At 41.4% G+C, this 24,480-nt stretch overlaps 3 protein-coding genes across 5 annotated transcripts in view; 2 read left to right on the top strand and 1 right to left on the bottom strand.

Moving 5' to 3' along the window:
* The window catches only part of rps16 (ribosomal protein S16), a 435,012-nt gene that overhangs the window by 286,912 nt on the left and 123,620 nt on the right, over positions 1–24,480 (top strand). The window lies entirely within an intron of this gene.
* On the top strand, positions 544–22,815 carry vhll (von Hippel-Lindau tumor suppressor like). Its single transcript, XM_060839763.1, has 3 exons — positions 544–1,029; positions 17,432–17,566; positions 20,290–22,815. Exons 1-3 carry the CDS (start codon positions 843–845, stop codon positions 20,454–20,456), a joined length of 489 nt encoding a protein of 162 aa, XP_060695746.1. The 5' UTR covers positions 544–842; the 3' UTR covers positions 20,457–22,815.
* The window catches only part of LOC132824907 (TBC1 domain family member 30-like), a 67,593-nt gene continuing 65,768 nt past the window's right edge, over positions 22,656–24,480 (bottom strand). The window contains exon 13 of one of the 3 annotated variants that reach the window (XM_060839761.1): positions 22,656–23,751. In XM_060839761.1, the coding sequence (XP_060695744.1) occupies positions 22,988–23,751 (764 nt within the window). In that variant the 3' untranslated portion in view covers positions 22,656–22,987. The remainder of the gene's footprint in view (positions 23,752–24,480) is intronic. The other 2 variants (XM_060839760.1, XM_060839762.1) reach the window with 2 other exon arrangements.

Below are 24,480 nucleotides of genomic sequence, written 5' to 3'. Positions count from 1 at the left end.
GTAAGACGATATAAAAGGCAACATTAGACACATATACCTGTGACCCCATTCAAGGAATAGCAGCTCACCTTACTTAGCCTTCCCTAAAAAAAATGCTGGTTTTCTCTAATCAGTTCATATTTATCCATGTTCTGACTAGAGGTTAGGTTTAATTTCAAATAAAACTTTTCTGGAGCGCTAAGAATATTCCTTCTACCCCTGCACTCTGAAACTTGATCTTGTCCAGGTAGATATTTTCTATATCAACTTGCTCAGAGACATTATCACACATTTCTACAGCAGGTGGAAACCCAGGCTTCTGGCTCAGAAGTACAGACTGTCACTGGGCCAAAGTGCCCTGACCATTTCTGCAGGTATTACCTGCCCATTGCACACCCAATAATTCAGATGAGGACTAATTTCTGTGGCTCCTGTGACTTGTGGTTTGAAGACATACTGTTTGTATCTCGGTTGCATGTTTGTACAGCCAACTAATTTGAACCAAAGTTTGTTTTATACCCGGATGTGTTTAAATTCAAGCTGTCCCTGGCCCTTTTCGTATTTACCCATGCCATGCCTTCGGTTTTACTCTAGTTGTAAGGGTAATTGCAGCTGTCTGCCTTTCAATTGGAAGTTCCGAGGAAGGCTGACCGGACCCGAAACATTAACTCTGATTTCTCAGCACAGATGCTGCCACACCAGCTATTCGTTCTGTTTTCATTCCTGAATCACTGCATCCGCAGTTCTTTCGGCTTTTTTTTTTAACGCAGGCACTTCCGGGTTTGTTGCAATGGGTTCCAAATCAAAGTGAAAGCGATCGAAGGTAGACGGCACTGTGCTGCTGCTTTAAATACTGAGATGTTATGGCTCACACCGGCGAACAGTCGGTGAGTCCGCTCAGGTCCCTGCATTCAGACGAAGCCACCTTTGTTATATTTGTTAACCGGACCTTGCGGACTGCAAGGCCGTGGTGGATTAATTTTGAAGGCGTTCCTCGGAACTATGATGATATTCCTCCTGGAGGGGCCCTGCGTATGTGCACGTATCGGAGTAAGTAGCTGGGCATGAATGATGCAGAAACAGATATAGCTTTAAGATGTACCTCGCTCAAATAATCAGCCCTCTCTCTCTTTGACGCTGAGCGACGTTTTTCTGCAGGAAATTGAATCAACCTTCTACCATTTCCCTGAAACTACTGAATCTACCTCGTGTGTACTTACAAGTGGGCCCTGCGTTGTATTTCAGTACTATATCTAGGTGAACATCACCTAGGACTGACAAGTAAAATACATGTATTAAATATCTGATCGAAAAATGTCGAATGTTCAAGGTGTATTTTTGTAATGGATATAATACCTGGGTGTTTTTTTTTAAAAAAGCCTGCTGCTGCCTAATTTGGATGCACGTTTATTTCTTGTCTAGATTGCTGTAAATATTCAGAAAAATGACAATATTTTGAAAGTATTAATTATCTTGGCAGCTTCATGTGAATAAGCAATGGAGAAGATCATGGATAAATAAGGACCAAGTTGAGAAGCTAATGTGAGAAACAAAGCTCACTCACTGCAATAATTTCAGTCCGAGACAAGATCTGAATCAGTGGTGCCCTTTATTTCACACTTGCAAGTGGGTGTGATGTCCACAAGGCAGGGACAAAACACACTGACTTCAACAAATACTCGATATTTATATAATTTGGTTCCTACATTTTTTTTCTTATTTCATTGTTTCCTTCCCCCCCCCCCCCCCACCTTTACATCCTTCACTTCCCTAAGACCGGTACCCATTACTCCTGTTTATCTCATGTCTTATCCAGTCTTGTCTGTGAAAAAAGTGCCCATTTCTGTTCTCAAGGCCATTTGACCTCATTCTGCTGTGGGTACATCCTTGCCTTACCATTACTTAATCTCTCCATCTGTGCTGCCCTTCACAGCATCTTATCACTAAGCCCTTTTAATTGGGGTTTGTTCCTGTGTATCTGTAAAAGTGGGAAACAGATGTTTATACCTACAGTTTATACAGGCATATTGAGTTTAACTGTCTGTCTTCACAGCATCTTACCATTGTTTTACAGTCCCGTTTCTTTCTTGCATACATTTTTAGCTAATACAAAAAAACAATCACGCATCTCCTCCACACAGCCCCCACCCCTGCCAATCCAGCCCCTGGCCGAAACAACCACACACCGATGTGAGTTCATTCACCCTGTATCAGAAATTATACTTGCAGAATTGCAGAAGTAACACCAATCCACCTCTATCCCACAAATTTCCCCTTTTTCTTTCTTTACTATTTGTTATCTTCTGCATTTTTCTTTTAAGCATCACCCCCGAAATTCGCAAGCATCATTCCGGAGATTTCATCCATCTTGGTCTCACTCATCTCTTCAATATTTAGTTGATAAAGTTCTTCTGTCTGATTTCCTTTTAAGGGCATCTGTTTCATTAAGGCTGTCTCAATCAGTCTTTGGGTGAGCCCTCGTATACAGAGTATGATACAACAGCCAATGGCTACCAATACCCCAGCCACTACTATCAGGGAAGTCGGGATGGAAACTACCACCCCCCCTTTCTATTTTCCAAACCAGGATTCAAGCCATCCCATGAGAGATGTGTCTACTCCTGAATTCTCAGCCAATTCCTCTGCTAAGGTAGTCAATCCCCTTAAGGCCCGAGTAATTGAATCATCAGGTGCAGTGTTATTAGGAATAAAGGTACAACAGCTTCCTCCTAACATCACACCCTTTTTCTGCTAAAATCATATCAAGGGCCATTCTGTTTCCCCATGCCATCCTACTTGTCGCGTCAAGCTGTTCTGATATTCCTTTAACTGCATCTCTTGTATAATTTATAAATCGCTGTTGATTATAGAAAATGTAATTTATCCAATCTACATTTTTATTAATTGTTACCCACCAAAAGAGAGCTGACTCAAAGCCTGCTGCAATCTGGTTACGAGCCTTGAATTCATCAGGTACCCCCCTAGGGACTCCTACAGAATCGAGATAAATCCTGTCATCGAAAGAAGTGTTTAACAGTGATCTCTTATCCCTTCCCTTTTTCCCTACTATCCTTTCCTTCTCAAATGCCAGGGTAAATTAAATTGCCAATTGTACAATTGCACATATCCCTTGCCAATCCGGAGGTAGGGTGGGTCTCAATATTTTGCCTCCACAGTACCATCACAGATCCGCTCGGGAAACCTTTGGTGCTGAGTAGTTCCCTCCTTTCTCCGTTTCGGTAACATTTTTAATCTCTGTATACAATTTCAGCTTCCCCCAAATCTCTAGACCGACTTGAACCTCGTCTACACACACACAAAGTGTGATTTCCAACTGCAGCGGAAAATGTGGGGGGAGCTTTTGCATCTTTCTTCTCCAAGGGAGGGAACATCAGAGATAGAGAGGTACAATTCCTATCATTCCATGCAGTCTCATCCTGATACAGGGCTATCATACATTTCATGCCCTGCCTGTCTCGCTTCCACCCGAGCGGAAAGGGAACCACCTGGGCCACTGGCCTACCGGAGGCACATGCATAGCAATTGCTTTTGTTCAGACTTTTTACAGTATACTTTACCCATTCAACCCAGGCATTTGCATCCCCGTACCTAGTTTCAATTTCAATAGTCTGTTTCAAGTCCTTTACCTCTATAATTTTTACTACTTTAGGATTAGCGGGAGGGGTGAAAGGTTGTATCTCATTATCCAGTAATTCAGCCCGTTTTCCCTGTCCTACGCTAATTCGAAAACAACAGTCCGAGAAGTCCTTTCCATTTGCTTTCATTTCTATCCCAAGTGATTCATTTAATTGTACCTCATAGGTGCCCCCCCCCCCCCCCCAAGAATTGCTCTGTGCCATGTGGTTTTCTTTATTGTCAGGTATATTGGGTTACACTTTTTATCGGGACAATCGCAAGCTGGTTGAAAGGGGGTCCAGTGTACTGTGACGTGACTGTTATACCAATTACCATCCCCAAGGCCATCCCCATAGGACTTAAGATGTACCTCAGAACTGCGGTACTGTCTCTGATTATCTACATCTCCACAATTTACTAAGCTGCATGCATCAGCGCCTATTACTTCTGGATTATCAGACCTAGGAACCATTAATAATACATATGAAAAGGATATTTGACAAAATCCCAATACTAAGAGGGCTAACATCATAACTCCAAGCATTCCCAGTACTTTAAACATCATGCTGAAGCACAAAATGACTCAATATACAATCCTACAGAAATAATCCTCGCGCTCGCGTCGCCACTGTATAATCAGTTACTCAAAGTCTCTTTAGTCTGAGTTTCAGCGGGTCTTGCGTTGATTCGGCTGTCCAGACTTCTTCCTCAACTGGAGATTCCACTGTCCCTTTGATCCGAATGTAGTGACGTCCTTATTGCCATTTTGGTCAAAAGAGCCGAGTACGGCCCTTCCCAGTTCGGCTGCAATTTAGTCTCTGTCCATGATTTTACTCGGACCCAATCTCCCAGCTGGATGGGGTGAACGGTGAATTCAAGGGTTGGAGTCTGTGCCAATAAACCCTGTTTCCTGAGGAAAGACAAAGAGGAGGACAAGCCCAGTATATACTTCTTTAAGAACAAATCTTTAGTTTCGGGAATTGGCAATTCTCCATTCGTTCCCCAAATAAGATTGCATAGGGGGATAGTCCCAAATCTTTCCTTGGGGCTGTTCGTACTCGCAAAAGAGCTATAGGTAAACATTTGGTCCAAGGGAGTCTGGTTTCTATTATCAATTTAGAGAGCTGTCGTTTGAGTGTTTGGTTCATTCTCTCAACCCTTCCTGATGATGGCGGGTGCCGTGGAGTATGGAACTTCCAGGAGATTCCCAACCCTTTCATTACCCCCTGTAACACTTTAGAGGTAAAATGAGTTCCTTCGTCGGAATCTATACAGTGTACTAGCCCATATCGAGGAATGATGTGCTCCAATATTGTTTTGGACACCCTACTCGCAGTGGCAGTAGCTAGGGGGTATGCCTCAACCCAACCGGATAAATGATCTACTATGACCAACATATATTTTAGTCTCTCTACCCTGGGTAACTCAGTATAATCTGTAGTGGTTCTGTTCGCCGAGCTGGAAGTTTTTGTTGCAACAAAAACTTCCAGCTCGGCGAACAGAACCACTATAACAAGCACCCGAGCTACAAATCTTCGCACAAACTTTGATCAGTATAATCTATTTGTATACTCTGGAAGGGTCTCAATCTGGGTCTCTTCCTCCCGGGGTCTGTTTTCTCAAGACCTTTTTATTTACCTTTCTGCAAATTATACATCCCTCACATGTTTGTTTAGCAATTGTATATATTCCTTTACATCCATATTCCCTAAGAACTAAATCACACATTGCTTGTACTCCCCAATGGCTGCCTTGGTGTAGGACAGCCATAATCTCTCGCATCATCATTTTGTTCAACATTTCCCTTCCATCAGGTAACATCCAATGCCCATCTGCTGTTTTTGCACCCCCTAAATCTTTCAATTCTTTTTCTTCTCTTTCAGTAAATATAGGAGCTTCCCGAGGACCTGGGACAGTAGGTATTAGGGAATGAATCACCACTTCTTGTGGGTTCAGGGCTGCTTCTCTAGCCATTTCATCGGCTAATCTATTTCCCCTAACTTCTGGTTCACTTCCTTTCTGATGACCATTTCCATGCACTACTGCTATTTCTCGGGGGAGTAATAGGGACTCCAAGATCCGTTTAATCAATTCTTCATGTACCAATTCCTTCCCCGGCTGTTGACCAGTCCTCTTTCCTGCCATATCTTTCTGAAAGTGTGCACAACACCGAAGGCATATTTGGAGTCAGTATATACCATTCCCTCTTTATTGTCTAATGCCCTAAGGGCTCTTTCCAATGCATAGAGTTCGCAGGTCTGAGCTGACCACCTATTTGGCAACTTTCCTGCCTCCACCACGCTACCTTTTGGAGATTAGATTAGATTACTTACAGTGTGGAAACAGGCCCTTCGGCCCAATAAGTCCATACCGACCCGCCGAAGCGCAACCCACCCATACCTCTACATTTACCCCTTACCTAACACTACGGGCATTTCAGCATGGCCAATTCACCTGACCTGCACATCTTTGGACTGTGGGAGGAAACCGGAGCACCCGGAGGAAACCCACACAGACACGGGGAGGATGTGCAAACTCCACACAGTCAGTAGCCTGAGGCGGGAACTGAACCCAGGTCTCTGGCGCTGTGAGGCAGCAGTGCTAACCACTGTGCCACCCTGCTGCCCACGCTATGACACTTTGTCCCATCTATGACTGCATACCCATAATGTCGTCTCCCTTCAGTCACCCGGGATAACCATCTATAAAAAGTCTATCCCCTGCATGAAGTGGAACATCTCTCGGGTCCATACGGACCTTAGTTTGGTATTCCATAATATCAAGGCAGTCATGCCCTGGATTCTGAGGAGATTCTCCTTCCCCTTTCCAAAGAAAGGCAGCTGGATTTAAACAATTGTCCGTGACCAACACTAGATCATGCTTTTCTATTAATATTGCCTCATATTTCAAAATCCCCGAGTCTGTCAACCTTGCCCAGCTTTTTGGTTTAGGATCATTCTCGCTTGGTGTGGGGTGCTTATTATTAGGGCTCCCCCAAATGTAAGCTTTCTGCTTTCCTCCACCAACAGTGCAGTGGCAGCCACAGCCTGCACACACTCAGGCTACCCCCAGGATACTGGATCTAATAGCTTCAAAAGATATGCTACTGGCTGTTTCATTCCTCCCCACTGCTGGGTTAATACTCCCAAAGCCACCCCCTTATCCACAGTAGGAAAGAGGTGGAAAGGTTTATCTAGGGAAGGTAAGGCTAACACAGGGGCATGGATCAGATCTCTTTTGAGTTCCTCAACTAGTTCTTTTTCCTCATCATCGCAACTTAGACATTTTGGTTCCTCCTTCAATAGTTTGAGATATAATTTCTTAGTCTTTTGAGCATAAGAATCAATCCACAATCTGCAATATCCCGTTAGAGCCAAATATTTACGTAACTCCTGTTTAGTCCTGGGCAGCGGCATCCCCACTATTCCCTCTATCCGTTCCGGGCTTATCTTTCACTTTCCCTCACTAACTAAATGTCCCAAGTGTTTTACTTCTCGCTCCACATTTTGCAATTTGTTTTTAGATACTCGCAGTCCCTGCTGGCCCAGAAAATTCAATCATTTGTTAGTAGCTTCTACTACTCTTTCTCTTCTTTTTCCTGAATTCCAATCTCCAGTCCTAAGAGGATAATTAAGTCTCTCCCTAGTAAGTTACTTCCTATATCGGGGATATACAACAATTCCCCTGTGACCCTGTCCTTAGGACCTTCTATCATCATAGGTTCAAATACTGGGACAGTAAATCCCTCCCCTTTCACCCCAGAAACAGTAATTGACCGTGTCGACATGTCTACTTTCTTTGGTTTAAAATTCAGCGATGACCATGCTGCCCCCGTATCTACTAGGAAGACTACCTCTTCCCTACAGGTTCCCACCTTCAAGTTTATCAATGGTTCCTGGTGGGTCCCCGAGTGCAGGAACCTCTGACACCCCTATTCATTATCAAAATTCGTAAGCGGAATTGCCCTTTCTTCCCTTTGTAGATCAGGACACTCCCGCCTAAAATGCCCTATCTTTCCACAATAATAGCATCCTTCCTGTGGAGACCTCCATCTCTGCCCCTGTTGCTCAAACCCTCTATCAAATGCTCCCCCTTGTCCTCTTCCTCTCCCTCTTCCTCTTTGTCCTACGTGCTGCCACCCACCGCTCCGGTTGCTCACTATTGCTTAATTACCTCATCAATCGTAGCTACCATCATTTTCAGCTTCTGTTTCTGTCTCTCATCCTCTCTCTTTACAGACACTTTCTGTGCCTCTCTTAACAATTCATCTAATGGTTTTTCACTCCACCCTTCTATCTTCTGTATCTTTCTCTGTATGTCTGGCCATGCCTTTGTCACAAAATGTACTTTCTAAAGACCCTGTGCTACTGGGTCCTCAGGGTTCATTCCAGAATATTTCCGCATTGAGTCTCTTAAACTCTGCAAGAAAGCTGAAGGAGTCTCATCTTTCTCCTGACTAACTTCAAAGGTTTTAGTCAGATTCTGCGACTTCGGAACTGCCTCTCTTATTCCTTTTAGAATCAGGTCTTTCAATTCCCTCATTTCTTCTCTATGCTCCGGGTTTTGATTTTCCCACTGGGGGTCTCTGAGGGGAAACTTCATTTCTCCCTGTCCAGCATCCCCATCTCCAATCGGGTGTTCCCTGTCCCACATTCTAATGGCTGCTTCCCGTATAAGTCCCCTTTCCTCCCCAGTAAATAGTATATTCAAAATAGACATTAACTCAGCCCACGTATACAGACTGGGCCCCAAAAATTGATCAATTTGTTCAGACAACCCTAGCTCATCCCCAACCAGGACCTTCATTTCCTTTTTAAATGTTCTGACCTCCCCACTGGTGAGGAGGGCACACACAAACCCAATCTCTTTGTCCCCTATTGGTACCTCCCGAAGGGGATAAGTCGTTACGTTCTTCCCCTTTTTCTTTCTTTTAAGAAATATTGCAATATTTCTAGCTCCCCATAACTTCAAACACCAATTCATCAATTCATGCTTGACTAACTTTAAAGCCTGTTCCTAACTTGTAAACATATTTATATATTTACGTTCATTTATTCAGTATTTAATATTTAAAATGTAAAATGCATACAGTTCCCAATTTTGAAATCTACTGTAATCACCCAGTTTTAGTCCCCTAATGTAAATCCAAAATTAGTTTTCTTAAGTATTCCTGACCAATCATTGCTTAATTACAATATTATAGGTCGTGAAATAATCAGAGCTGCCTTAAAAGAATTTGTCTATTCAAGTTAAAAAAAACTTCTATTGCATGAACAATGGCCGAATCTAAGGTCACAGATATTAACCATAGAATTTTCATTTTTACTACAATCTAATGTTGAACTGAAACTTCAACTGTCCTCCATAAATCGCTTTTATGTAAAGATAAAATAGATTAGTTAGAAACTGATAGTAAGGCACTCATGACCTGTAAAAAGAACAGGAGTTATCATTTTTTTTCCATAATCTCTATAGAATCCTTAACCTTAAAAGAAATCATGTTAAGTTTCCATAATAAGAATCAGATTCAAAACAGTCCTGGAACTTAAGCTCCAGGGAATACAACTCAAACATTCAATCACCAACAAACAAATGTGCATTCAAACCAAATCACAAAGGGTTAAACTTTCTATCAGCTCTTTTCATTCTCTCTCTCTCTCACACATTGACATATAAATTCAGATATTTACAAATCCAGTCTTCGTCCGACCTGTACTTTGGCCAGAAGATGGCGGGATGAAGAATGGATTCTTTAGTCCATAAAAGCAACAATATTTTATCATTTTCTTCCCTTGTACAAGTATTAGTTTTCCAATTCCACAACACCCTGCCCAACGGACTTTCTGGAGGTATGTTATAAGAGACTCCGCCTCCATTTCCATTGCCTTGTTCTTCTTCTGTTTCCCCAGAGGCTGTTTCCTTACCCACGGCACAACCCATATTGAGTTCCTTCGTTAGTCCCTTATTAACTACTAAAACTCAATCCCAGCCACCAAGGCAATATTTAAAAGTCAATTTTCTTACCTTGGTCTGTGCACAGAGTTGCCTGGCCCCTTTCTGCCGTATTTTCTATCGACCTCCTTTCACTGTCTGATTCAGATGTCTCGCTTGTGGGATTCGTACCAGTCGCCCAAGGGAGCGGACCAAACTGGAACATGAGACCGCTCTTCAATGGGGAACGGGACGCGTCTTCCCAGTGTCCAGGGTCAGCCACTCCCCCCGGCGATGGAAGAACAGACAGTGCTGGAAGATGGGGCTACAATAGATAAATGTTGGAATGATGCCAACAACATGGGCAGGAATTGAGCCCATGTTGTTGGCATCATTCCACATCATAAACCAGCCATCTGGTCAAATGGGCCATTGAACAGATAATATGTGCTAAACTCAGAGTTTTTACACATGAGAGTAAGGCCTTCTGCCTGTCGTGCCTGTGCCAGTCCTCCAACATTTATCTATTCTAGCCCCATCTCCCAGCACTGGACCCATAGCCTTATAATGCTATGGCATTTCAAGTACTCCTCTAAATACTTCTTAAAATGCCTTGGGGGTTCTGGCCTCTGCCCCTTTTTTAGGCAATGAGTTCAGGATACTCACCACCCTCTTGGTGAAAATAAAATCCACAAATCCCCTCAAAACCTCCAACATCTTAACTTAAACATTGGTAAAGAAGTCAGCAGGACCCTTTAAGCTCAGCTGTGGCCATCAAGGTAGCTCCCAATTAAAGTGTTAGGAAAAGAAAGATGAAAGAATCTTGAGATTATTTAGGGTGCATGAGTATCAGTGTTTTGTAGAACTAAGCACTGTTCACACAAATATTGCACTTTGTGGGGTGCGTTCTCGCTGGTAAAACTTCTGATTTAGTTCTGTTTTTCTTCTAGCCAACCTTGAAGGGTGCTGATGATTCCTGAACAGTCCAGGCAACAGAGGCACATTATCATCGAGTCATACAGCATAGTAACCGACCCTTCAGTCCAACTTGTCAATGCCGACCAAGTTTTCCAAACTAAACAAGTTCCACATGCCTGCGTTTGACTCATATCTCTCAAAGAGAAAGTGAGGATTGCAGATGCTGGAGATCAGAGCTGAAAATGTGTTGCTGGAAAAGCGCAGCAGGTCAGAGAGCATTCAAGGAGCAGGAGAATCGATGATTCGGCCAAAAGCCCTTCATTAGGAATTAGGAAAGTGTGCCAAGCAGGCTAAGATAAAAGGTAGGGAGGAGGGACTTGGGGAAGGGGCATTGAAAATGCGATAGGTGGAAGGGCGTTAAGGTGAGGGTGATCGGCTGGAGTGGGGTGGGGGCGGAGAGGTCAGGAAGAAGATTGCAGGTTAGGAAAGTGGTCCTTGGGTTTGAGGGTTGGGACTGAGACAAGGTGGGGAAAGGGGAAATTAGGAAACTGGAGAAATCTGAGTTTTCTCGATTTCTCCAGTTTCCTCATTTCCCCTCCCCCTACCTGTCTCAGTCCCAACCCTCAAACTCAGCACCACCTTCCTAACCTGCAATCTTCTTCCTGACCTCTCCGCCCCCACACCCACTCCGGCCTATCACCCTCACCTTAACCTCCTTCCACCTATCGCATTTCCAACGCCCCTCCCCCTCCTCCCTACCTTTTATCTTAGCTTGCTTGGCACTTTCCTCATTCCTAATGAAGGGCTTTTGGCCGAATCATCGATTCTCCTGCTCCTTGAATGCTGCCTGACCTCCTGTGCTTTTCCAGCAACACATATTCAGCTCATATCCCTCTAAACCTTTCTTATTCACGAATCTATCCAAATGTCTTTTAAATGTTAGAACCTGCACCTATTACTTCCTCTGGCAGTTCATTCAGCTCAAAAACACACACTGAGCGAAAAAGATGCCCTTCAGCGCTCTTTTAAATTTTTCTCCTCTCACCTTAAAAATATGCCCCTGAATTTTGAACTCCCCACCCCTGGGGAAAAGACCTTTGCTATTCACCTTATCAATGCCCATCATGATTTTGTAAACCTGTAAGATCACCCCTTAACCTACTACGTTCCAGTGGAAAAAGTCCCAGCTTCTCCCTATAACTCAAACCCTCCAGTCTTGGCAACATCCTGGTAAAATCTTTTTGAACCCGCTCCAATTTAATAATATTCTTCTTATAGTAGGGCAACCAGAGCTGTACACAGTACACCAAAAGTGGCCTCACCAACATCTTATACAACCTCAACATGATGTCCCAATTCCTGTGCTCAAAGGACTGAGCAACGAAGGCAAACATGTTAAACACCTTCTTAACTAACCTGTCTACCGAGAGTCATAGAGATATTCTGCACAGAAACAGACCCTTGGGTCCAACTTGTCCACGCCGACCAGATATCCCAACCTCACCTTGTCCCATTTGCCAGCACTTAGCCTGTATCCCTCTAAACCCTTCCTATTCAGAGACCCATGCCTTTTAAATGTTGCAATTGTACAGTATCCACCACTTCCTCTGCCAGCTTATTCCAGACATGTACCACCCTCTGCGTGAAAAAGCTGCCCCTTCGGTTCCTTTAATATCTTTCCCTTCTCATCCTAAACCTATGCCCTCTGGTTCTGGACTCCCCCACCCCAGGGAAAATACTTTCTCTATTTACCCTATCCAATGCCCTGCATGATTTTACAAACCACTGAGGTCACCCCCGTAGCCTTTGACGCTCCAGGGAAAACAGCCCCAGCCTATTCAGCTTATCTCAATTGCTCAAATCCTCCACCCCTAGCAACATCCTTCCGATAGGAAGGAGATCAGAATTGCACGCAATATTCCAAAAGTGGCCTAACCAATGTCCTGTACAGCCACACCATGACCTCCCAACTCCTGTACTCAATACTCTGACCAATAAAGGAAAGCATACCAAACGTCTTCTTCACTCTCCTATCTACCTCAGACTCCACTTTCAAGGAACTATGTACCTGCACTCCAAGGTCTCTTTGTTCAGCAATACTCCCGAGGACCTTGCCATTAAGTGTATAAGTCCTGCTAAGATTTGCTTTCCCAAAATGCAGCACCTCGCATTTTTCTAAATTAAATTCCGTCTGCCACTCCTCAGCCCATTGGCTCATCTGATCAAGATCCCGTTGTAATCTGAGGTTACTTTCTTCGCTGTCCACTACACCTCCAATTTTAGTATCATCTGCAAACTTACTATCTGTACCTCCCATGTTCATATCCAAATCATATACATAAATTACAAGAAGTAGTGGACCCAGTACCAATCCTTGTGGCACTCCACTGGCCACAGGCCTCCAGTCTGAAAAACAACCCTCCACTCCCACCCTTTATCTTCTACCTTTGAGCCAGTTCTGTATCCAAATAGTCAGTTCTCCCTGTATTCTATGGGACCTAATCTTGCTTACCAGTCTCTCATGGGAAACCTTGTCGAATGCCTTACTGAAGTCCACTAGATCACATCCACCATTCTGCCCTCATCAATCCTCTTTGTTACTTTTTCAGAAAACTCAATCAAGTTTGTTAGACATGATTTCCCATGCACAAAGCCATGTTGACGATCCCTAATCAGTTCTTGCCTTTCTAGTTATATGTAAATCATGTCCCTCAGGATTCCCTCCAACAACTTGCCCACCACCGACGTCGATAGATGCTCACTGGTTGATAGTTCCCTGGTTTGTCCTTACCATCTTTCTTAAATAATAGTACCATATTAGCCACCCTCCAGTGTTCTGGCACCTCCCCTGCGACTATAGAAGATACAAATATCTCAGCAAGGTGCCCAGCAATCACTTCCCTAGCTTCCCACAGAGTTCAGGGTACACCTGAACAGGTGCTGGGGTTTTACCTATCTTTATGCGTTTCAAGACATCCAGCACTTCTTCTGAATATGGACCTCTGATGCAACTTTCAAAGACCTATGTACCTGAACCCCTAGGACTCGGTTTGACAACACACCCCAGGGGTACCACCATTAATTGTATAAGTGCTGCCCTTATTTACCAAAATGCTATACTGCCAATTTATCCAAATTAAGCTCCATCTGCCATTCCTCAGCTCATTGGTCCATTTGATCAAGATCCCTTTGCAATCTTGGATAACATTCTTCACTGTCAACCAAATCACCAAATTTGGTGTCATCCAAAAACTTACTAGCTATGCCTCCAAAATTCTCATCCAATTTGTTTATATAAACAAGCTTTTATTACAAACAAAAGTAGACCCAGCATCAATCCCTGTGGAACATCACTGGCCCCAGGCCTCCAGTATGAAAACAACCCTCTACTGTCACCTTCTGTCTCCTACCATCAAGCCAATCTTGTATCCAACTGGCAAACTCTCTCTGAGTTCCATGTAATCTAACTTTACTAATTATTCTACCTTGAGAACCTTATCAAAGGCTTTACAAAAGTCCATGTAGACAATATCTACTGCATGGTCAGCATTGTTCCACTGTTCTTCTTCAGTCAATAGGCTGCACACTAGTGTTATTAGCCTTGTCTTCTGCTGGCACCCCTTTTTTGGAGATAATGCAAAGAAGCAAACCTTTTTGGCAACTGTGAATTGTACAGAATGTAAGAGTCATGACAACTCCCTGGATAGCAGGAATAGATCAGCAGGAATTGTTATCTGTGGTCATAAATGAGCTACAGGCCGAGAGAGAGAGGTCCTTTCCTGCTCAGAAATTTGGCTGGATGATGCCAGGCAGCTCTGAGTGACTTGTATCCAGTTGATAATTCCTGTGATCTGATAGAACGAACTGATGGACATAAATCTGATGGCTTGAACTCCTTGACTCTCTAGATCCATGGTGAACTGCATTAATCAATGTGCTTTCCTGAGAAGAGCATCAGTAAGTTCACAATGCACTTGTGCACTTCCAATTGGGAAATGCCACACAAGGCAATTTAAGTGGAACTATTGGTGAGAAAGTATAATTCTGCTGTGGTCTATAGTGCCACAGTCATAGTGCTTCCTCCCAAGCTATGTAGTTGCAGATGGGGCAGATCTAAGTGATGACCTGTCTCGTCATGTGAAGATGTCTGCAGCATTGGCTAACCCTCATCTGCAGGCAGCTAAAAAAGCTCTATACTGCTCTAAAGTGCTGGTGCTCTGCTTCACAGGCACTGCTGAATGCTCCACAGCTGCAATCCCATGAGCCTCACTCAGGTCTCTGTTCTCTAGCCATTCCTTCACCTTTTTCTTCTCGTCCATAGGCTCACCAAAGCTGCTAGGTTTAACTGGCCAATTATTTTGCTTTGAAGTAAGGACTTATGACAAAAAGCAGGCAAAAGATGTTAAGTTTCCTTTTGAGAACTCACCTTAGTCCAATAATCATTGGTCCTTATCAGGCTGCTCCTGTATTAAGTGTAAGTCTTGAGTATTGGAGTGCATTTCATTGTTTGAGCTCTGCAGGAGCTCATGCATACAGACCTTACCACCCTCCCATTTCTACTTCTGCAGGGAGTAACTAGATACTAATCCGACTGAAGATAAAAATGGTGTGCTTAAATTTTTTTTTGATTCCTTTAACTGCAATCCTTTCTTTGTTCACTTACATTCTTTCCCCCGCTATTTGGTAAACCTGGCAAACAGACTGGAGGCCGGTGTGGGTAGGTGAGTCCTAGAGGTGAAGCCCAGACTGGAGGCTGTCGTGAGGACGCGAGGCCCTTGCTGACTGGAGGCGAGGCCTTGAGTTTTGAAACACAGTGTGGTTTGAAGACTTGGTCCGGTGAGGTCTGGAGACTAGATGCTGGCATAGATTGGGGTGGAAAGACTGTAAATCAAGTACTTTTTTTTCCTTGTTATTGTTATGCTGGACTTTTATTTATTATTCTTTCAATTTTGTATCAAATACCTGAGCATCTGTACCTAAGGTGGAGCCATAAGTGGCAACATTGCAAGCTTTTCACTGCACCCTCTCGAGTGCACTTGACAATAAAGCTAATTCAATTCAATCCCTTTTTTTCTGGCATCACCTCTGTCATGCCTCAGTCTCCCCCTGTAAAAGTGCTCCAATCATTTCCATTGCCCCTCCTATACCTCCTCCCCAGACTTAGCCCACAACCACCAAGCTATCCATACACACCCTCAGTCTTGTAGTTTTATTCAGTTTACCTGCTTATTCACTTGCAAACCTCATTACCCTCTTGTGTTTCCCTTTCTCAACAAAATACAGCTTTCACACTACTTTGTTCCTTTCTCAGTAACACTTCCCACAACCTCCCAGTTGTCTATCTTCATTTCCCAAGATGCTCCCGTTGTCTATCTCCAATTCCCAAAATGCTTCTAAGTTTAACTCCTTGTCATACCTTCCCACCTTTATGTGTACCTTCTTTGTCATGGCCATTTTGAACACTTCAGCCACGCTCGTTCTGGTTTGATGTCAGAAATCTGACCTTTGGCCTTCTGCCTTTCAAAAACCTGGAAGATTATGCCCATTGTTTGTATTTTTATTCTTGTTTCTTCAGTGTAATGTTACAAATTGTCCTCCTGCCAAACTGATCAGCCAATATCTTTATGAAACATATTTTTATGATTTGAAATGATAAAAATAAAAGCCACTAATTTGATGAGTCACAAGATAGCCAAAATGGTGATAGGTTTTGATGTGACCAAGTTTAGACAAGAACATAGCATTATTTTGCATGCACCTGATTCAGTAAAGCTCATCAACTGGTTTGGTATTGTAATGTTCTCAATTTTATGTGCATTGGATGCAGAGCTGAGCAATTTGATCAAAAATGATAGCCTGTGCCAGTAATAACTTTATTTTTGTTGCATTATCAGTACAAACCTGTTCTGATACCATCAACAGAGATGGTTCAGTGGCCAAGTACTGCCCTGATGCAGTTTTTCTACTATGTTGCAGTATAAAGGAGGTGAGTTGCTCAGCATCAGAAACTTTGGCAACATTATAATATTAACTCTGCTCCACATGTAATGAGTGCTTCTAATTGATGTATGGTAGAACTGCAATGTTTTAAAATTGGATGACTCAAAATTCCAATTGTGTCAACCAGTCCATCCAGCTGAATGCAAACTATTTTTGAGGATAGGTTCTTGATGAGGGAAGTGTGAAAGATAATGACAGAAGCCACAATCGCCATCTACTTTCCCCATTCTGGATTTAGATAGAGTATGACTTTGCAAGATGTCAAAAGTGAGGAGGAGCAGTGTGAGGCACCTATCTCAGTGATGAGATTTGTTTTGCTCATCTTCAGGAGACTGGTGTGGAAATTCCAGCAGAGACAACCAGGGAAACTGATCCAAAGTGCAGGACAGTATATGTTACACAACAGAATAGGTAAATGAAGCAATGACATAAGCAGTGTGTCTTCTGAGAGGACTGATGACCTGAGTTCAATGAATTCCCATCTACCCACCTACCTATTTCCACAGCTCTTTCATGCACTGCAACAGAAAAACACAGAAAAGATATTTGACTGTGCTGACTACAAGCTGGGTTATGTTGCACTTGGCCAAAGATTGCACGTTAAGCAGAAAAACACTACTGGGTTTTTCTGCTGCAAACTCTCAAATCGTTTCAATGCCTTTTATTGACCAACGGTTGATCATTGTCAGGTGTGAACTAATTGGAAAGAAATTTTTCACATATCTATTGTACCTTTGTATTTTCATATTTATTGACATAGATCATGTTTTGGGACAAAACTGGATTACATAGTGGCCTTCTTGGCTATCTTAGCATTGTGTTTAACAAAGATTTTTGGGTGGACTGCCTGTGATTTCACTCAGTGGTTTTACTATACATAAAATAACAGCAGAAGCAGGTCTCATAGTCTTCAGATACTGACAAAACAGTCCATCACTCCATTTCAAGCTCTTTTTACTTTTCTCAGCTCACCCTTGGGTTTTTCGTGATGCAGACACCGGAGACAAATTGTTGATAAAGAATGGTGAGATATATTTTCCAACGTCCACACAATATGATGAAGATGGTCCGATTTACATTCCTGTTCATGTCACAGTTCCAGGTAAATTCAGCACAAGTGGATTTGCTTTTAGCTGAACCCACAATTGCCACACAATAACTGGCAGCCAACCAGCCATTACTTCTTAGACTTCGTGTCAACTGCAGTTGTCTGAATACATTAATGGTCAAAATGTTGTTATTCATTTACCCATTAATTTTTATAGCAATTATTTTGAAATATTTCTCTAGCCTGTTAATAATCATAGAAGAGTGAAGGAAGACATTTTTTTTTTAAAAAAACTGTAATTTCACCTTTTAGATGACACAATCCCAGACTCCAATACATCTTCTCAGTTTGTTCGTTGCCCAGCTGAACTAATTTCTTCCTATCTTGACACTTTGGTTTTTCTCTCCTTTTCACACTTTTCCTACCCATATCCATTTCAGTGCTCTCATTACTTGAACAGTTTCTTGGTCTTACCTATCTCATTTTTCACCATTAACATCCAATTGCTATACACTTCCATTCTCCACCAGATGGTCTGTGAGTTCTCCAGTTTTTTCTTGCTTTGCTACTGGAGACTCAAATCTCCATCCAGAACTTGCTCCTCTATTTTGCAAACTTATTCTTACATTAAAAAACATCTCCTTCAACTCCCCTCACTTCCTCCAAAGTTATTTAAACAGTTGTACACACAGTTCCTAGCTATGACCAACTTTTTTTGGGATAAATTAAACATATTTGGTTCCAGTCCTACTCATGCCCCCTCCCTCTCATTTATTTTTGATATCCTGATAAGTGCCTAGATACACCTTCCTGCTTTTGTGTTTAATTGGAAAATGTAATTCTCTTGACTTCTAATTTCTGTCATCTTCTCAGCTTACATGGTCCATTTCCAGTTCTTCCCTTCTTTGATTTTTCTGTCTCAATACCTGTAGATAATCTATCAACTAATGTTCACAACAAGTCCACGGACTCCCACAAATACCTTGCCTTTACTTGCTCACATCACATTCCCTGTTAGGGATTAGGTTCTTCCAGGTTCACCACCTAATCTGTTCAAACACTGCAATCTTCCTCAGTTGACTGTCACATCCTCCCATCCAGTTGACAAAGACTTCCACCATAAAATTCTATTGCCTGCACTTTATCCCTTCTCCCTTACAGAATTTTTGCCCTTGTCTTCACACCTCTCATGACACTAACCACCACATTCAATGAGTCACCCAATGCTGTTGCTGCCATATCTAGCAAAACACAACTTCCCCTGCATATCACCCTTTTCATCATTACAAAGGGATCATCCTTCCGTGTCAACCAGGTTCACTCCTCCGTTAGCCCAAATACCTATCCTAACCCTACAGCAACATTCAAAGTAACCACAGGAGGTGCAAGACTTCAGCTCTTATTTAACCTCTAGCCTTCAGACCACCCAAGACCCCAAGCACTCCAAATGAAGCTATGATTTATTTGAACTTCACTCAACTTATTTTGTTCGCTGCTCACTATGTAGTCTTCTCCTCCCTGGAGAGACCAAATGCAGACTGGGTGACCACTTTGTGGCAAACTTCCATCCAATAACGCATCTGAGCAGAAACATTCTATTTCCTCTCCTTTCAGTTCTCAACCTTGCTCCATCTCTGACCTTAGCCTGATGTAGAGTTCAATGAAGTTCAACTTAACTCAAGAAGCAGCATCTCACCTTTCAACTGGCTACTTTATAGACTTAATCAACTTACTTCACTTTTTTTCTCAGTATTTCCTTATTAATCTCTTTACTTTGGTTCAAACAGTTGTGCCAATCACATCTCGTCCGGACACCTATTTTGTTTCTTCTTCCGTTACCACTCCAGTAGTTCCACGAAACTTACTATGGAGTTCATCTATGCTGCCATTCTTGTTCACAGACCTTCTCTTTTCTTCTTCCCACCTTCTCCATCTTCACACACTCTTCTCCCAATCACTTAATCAAAACCCATTTAATACTTCCGAACAAAAATAAAATACTGCAGTTGCTGAAAATCTGAGACAAACTCAGAAAATACTGCAGAACCTCAGCAGGTCTGACATCATCTTTGGGAAAAGATGTAGAATTAACATGAATCTTCTTCCGATCAGTTCTGAAGAAAAGTCATATACATAATAAGTGCTTTCTTAGCAGAATCAATTTCACAACAATCTTCACCTCTTTTGCACCAACATTAAGTTGGGGGTAGAATTTCCATGGGATTGCTTCCAATTTCCTTGTCAAATCTTCAATGAAAACATTGAAAAAAGAAACTCACAACATACAGCATAAAATGACAGGATATGGAAAAACCTCATTAAGGGAAAGAAAATATTTCTCTCATTCAGGCAATAATTTTCTGAGAAAAAAAATCTTTGTTAACTGTTGAAGATAGGGAACCAGCAAACAGCATGAATCAAAACCTAGCCTTATTAATGTAAAACTAATGTGATTTGTTTCCTCTCCCCTCTAGAACATTGAGGCTAAATACAGCAACTGCCTAATATTTGGCTGAGGTTAACAAATGCATCACAAACTGTGTTTGAACATGAACCTAAAATATTAACATACTTATCCCTTTAAGATCAGTTTGTAGTCCCGAAAAACTGTTATCTAGCTGCAGTTCATTTAGTTGTTGCTCCTACTTTAGCTTCAAGACCCAAGTTCTTAGTTTGCTCCATTGCTTAATAATAAATAGTTTGATCGCCTGAATCTTTATAACATTCAGAATTGAATATCCTAATTTTAGTGTATAATAAATTTATTCTTTTTTCAGTATATTCACTGAAGAACTGCTGCTTGCAATGTATTCGTAAACATGTGAAATCGGAAGATTATACAAAGTTGGAACTACCAAAGTCGCTGCATACTGATCTCAAGAGTTCTCCAGATCTGCTAAGAGCAATTGGAAAACTAAGCAGGCACTACAGAAACAATGAATAATTTAAACTTTGTAGTATATGATTTTTATTAGTAACATTTCATTTTGCTATCCATGTTGTTTTAGCATTTAGAGTAAATCTATTTTTATTCTAACCATTACACCTTCATTAGTGTTTCACGTACAACAGGGACTACACTTTAAAATTACTTCATTGGTTGTAAAGGTCTTTGAAATCTTGGCTGATCATGAGAGGACCTTCATAAAAGTAAGTCTTCCTTTCATTAACCACCTGAAATTCTCAGTAACTTCATGTCACTGGAGTTTTAAAACTTCAAACTGTTTGTTAAATAAGTTAATGTTTGAAGAGATGTTCAAAGAATGTTTTACCCAATCTCTGGTTTCCTTTTAATTATGGACTTCAATATTCCTTCTGTTAGGCCCTTATCAAGAAAGTGGATGGAAAAAATTGATGAACCATATCACTGGTGTTAACCAAAGGCAACAAATGCATTGGGAATAGTACCAATTACAAGTTTCCCTTCAAGCTGTACAGTATCCTATAATTATGAAACTATATCATTGGTTCTTTCATTGTCACTGGGTCAAAATCCTGGAACTCCCTTCCAAATAGGCACACTGTAAGTAATCTAAATCCAAATCTAAATAGCACTGGTGAGTGTACCTACAGCAAATGAACTGCAGTGGTTCAAGAGGACACTTTTTCAAGGGTAACCTTTTGAGGGCAATTGGTTTCCCCTTATGGGAGAGTTTAGGACCAGATAGCATAATACCAGAGTAAGGGGTCCCTCATTTAAGACAGCAATAAGGAGGACTTTTTTTCCTCAAAGCATAGTTAATCTGTGGTATGTTTTACCATAGAGGGCTATCAAGGTTCAGTTATTTCAAAATCTGTATAATCTCAGCCTCGAATACCCTTAGATCAGTAAAGTAATCAAGGGTTATGGGGATAAGACAGGAAATACATTTATATCTCCAAACGATTAATCTTCTATCAAGGCAAACTCCTATCCATATCCCATACCAGAAAAAGATAATCCTTGAACAATGTCTTTAAAACATTAAACATACTCTGAATTCTGAACCCTGCTAAGATAATGGTGGCTTCTAAACCTCAGCCAAGTATTCAGAATGACACTTGACCCTTTGAAAATTTAAGATAAGTGTTATATCAAAGCTACATGTTCAGTTACTAATTCTGCCAATGAAACAACTCAGTAGAGGCTTATTTAAATTCTAACAATCATAGTATCTTTTTTACAGTTGAAAGAGCAGGGCATTTTAAAAATCTACAGATATGTCAGATACATAAACCTGTAAATCCTTCAAGAGCACTTACATTATCAATTTATTTATTGCGCAGTGTGAGCTAAGGCTATTGGACCTGTCAAAATAGGATCAATTTGAATTGAGTTCTGAGTTCAAATGACCCTGCTCCTGTCTGTGAACCACCACTCTTCTGCTGACAAAAATTTGATTCTTAGAAATGGGGGTGAGACTTCTTCATCAGGTCCCACCCACTATTTTTGAAGGCCTGCAAAATCTTTCAGACTCTGTGACAGAGGTTTATAAAATCATGAGGGGTGTGGATAAGGAGGATAGACAAGATCTTTGCCCTGCAGTGGGGCATTGGCTTAAGGTGAGAGGAGAAAGATTTAAAAGGCACCTAAGAGGCAACATTTTTATGTGGAGAGTGATGTGTCTACGGAACGAGCTGCCAGAGAAAATGGTGGAGGCTGGTACAATTAGAACATTTTAAAAGGCATCTGGATGTGTATATGAATAGGAAGGATTCAGAGGGATATGGGCCATATGTTGGCAAATGAGACTAGATTTATTTAGGATATTGGTCGCCATGGACAAGTTGGACCAAAAGGTCTGTTTTATGCTGCACAGCTCCATGACTCTATATCTCACCCACAGTATCACATTAGATTTACCCACTGTACTACCTGTGCGATCCCTATACTTGTGACTGAAATAAGTATTCTCAGAAGGCTGCAGAATAATATGTCCACAAAGGAATGTTTATAGAGAGTAAGAATGGTTTTAAAAAGTGTAAGGCTGTTTGAGTTCTCATTTATAGTTCTGTATTTTCTCATGGCACAAACACGCAAAGGTAAACATAACAAATTGTATCGATGTACAAAGTGCTGTGCATGCAAAACATTAGATTTTGACCACCATCTGAAGATTAAAGTATGAAAAGAAATTTGTAGTTGAAATTGTAAACAGTACTTTTTATTGTGACATTATGCAATAGCAATAGGTCAGACAGCAGTTATGAGAACTTTAGATCTTTTCATATTATATCACCTTTCATGCTTTGTTTTCCTTCAGTTGTCCATAAATATCATATTATGTACAGCTAATATTGGTTTTCAATTTCTGAAAAATGCATTTAATACAACAATACTTTAGAATTTGACCTCAGGTTGTTAAACCACATTTTCAAAACTGTTATTTACAGGAGTAGGTCTTCTAACATTGCACATAATAAAAAATGTGTTCACATCTTAATTTAAGAATAAATTATAGCAAAATGGTCATTACAGAATTACTCTTCAGTTGTTCATTCCTTCCTGGTCCCTTTTGGTTTGTTGTTTCCAGTGCTGTTAACCTTTTTGCTCATGTGGGGAAAGTGGACTGTTGGGGTCCTTTCGGTTGGCCCGTACAATCCTAAATTTCTTGCTGCTGCTGATTTTCTGGGAGGTTTAACACTAGGAAAAGGATTGAATGTCTGAATCTTCAAAGTGTTAGTTCTGTGCCCTAGATCTGAAATTCCTTTCTCGGAATCGGAAGAATCAGATGAGTACCTTTGGCTTGGTGAAGGACTGGGAGGTTCAGTTGCAGTTGTGTCAGTCTGGCTTAAGTCTAGTCTTTTCAGCTGGTGTTGCACTATATTCACATTGTCATTAGCATCCCTGTAAACTGGATCAGAAGACTGTCCATCTGCTTGTGCTGATATTCGATCCTCAATACTTTTCTTGTCAGTTTCATTGCTTTCTGTTGAGCTAAGAGATGACTCTTTTACTGGTTTATTACTTTTTCGTTTCATAATGTCACTGTGATCCTCCATCAGCCCTATGGTATCACCATAGCTCAGCTGGTTCTTGGTCCTTGCTAGGTTTTTCCGATGAACTCGAATGTGAGTGCGCCATGGCGAATTGAGCTTTGCCTTCATGTCGTCCTGTGAGGTTTTTGGCCCAGGAACATGGATTACAGCATTCCTGGTGATTCTGTTAGTAGTTCTCAATTTCTTCCCTAGAAGTAAGTGATTCATCATTGGAGTTTGATTGGTCTGAGATGGTACAATGGTGCTCACTGGTCCTTCACCTGTGAAATGTACAACAAACAAAAACAACTCACTAGTTAATAAGTGACATGAGCAATCATAATCTCTAACTGCAGAGCTCCATCTTTACATTTCTGTTGAAAAAAATCACAAAGTTCATACTGAATCTTCAAATAAAAAACACATAAATCACTTATTTATTACACTATTGCATTGTAATGTAATAAACTTTGGACAAACTTTTAATAAATATTATGTCATCATAGTAAGATCAGATTTCACTCAGATCCTGGTGGGCACACTGCCATAGCACATTGATGCCTCCAAATCAGCATGAGTTGGCAAATGTACTCAAGTACATAGGAAAAATTCACATTATCCTGGTGTTCCTTTGAAGTTGAGGCAGAGGTAAGATTCAGAACCGAATCTAAGTATTCCTGATGCAAACATTAGATAGACGGATAGATAGATATAAATAAAACACATTTTTCAACAATAATCGCTATCAACTTGGCAAAACTGACCAAAAACCATTTTAAAATAGGTAATTGTAAACAGTCAGAGTACAGGAAGGTGTATGGATGGGGTTTACTGATTTTCTTGATCTGTGTTAATGACCTAACTTAATTTGCAGATGATATAAAACTTGATAGTATTGTGAGCCAAGACAGGATACTGGTAAACATTGAGAGGTAATTGGCTGATGGAATGGACAGGGACATAAAAATGAAATTTAATGTGCACAAGTTTGAAATGAAAGATTTTGGTAA

Source organism: Hemiscyllium ocellatum, chromosome 19, assembly GCF_020745735.1.
Source record: "Hemiscyllium ocellatum isolate sHemOce1 chromosome 19, sHemOce1.pat.X.cur, whole genome shotgun sequence".
NCBI lineage: Eukaryota > Metazoa > Chordata > Chondrichthyes > Orectolobiformes > Hemiscylliidae > Hemiscyllium > Hemiscyllium ocellatum.
The sequence above is the reverse complement of the archived record's forward strand: the minus strand, read 5'-3'. Positions and strand labels throughout refer to the sequence as shown.

Coding starts and splice junctions, on each gene's coding strand:
- vhll (XM_060839763.1), top strand. CDS start 843: ATGGCTCACACCGGCGAACAGTCGGTGAGTCCGCTCAGGTCCCTGCAT. Junction 1,030..17,431: donor GCGTATGTGCACGTATCGGA/GTAAGTAGCTGG, acceptor TACTTTTCTCAG/CTCACCCTTGGGTTTTTCGT. Junction 17,567..20,289: donor TGTTCATGTCACAGTTCCAG/GTAAATTCAGCA, acceptor TTCTTTTTTCAG/TATATTCACTGAAGAACTGC.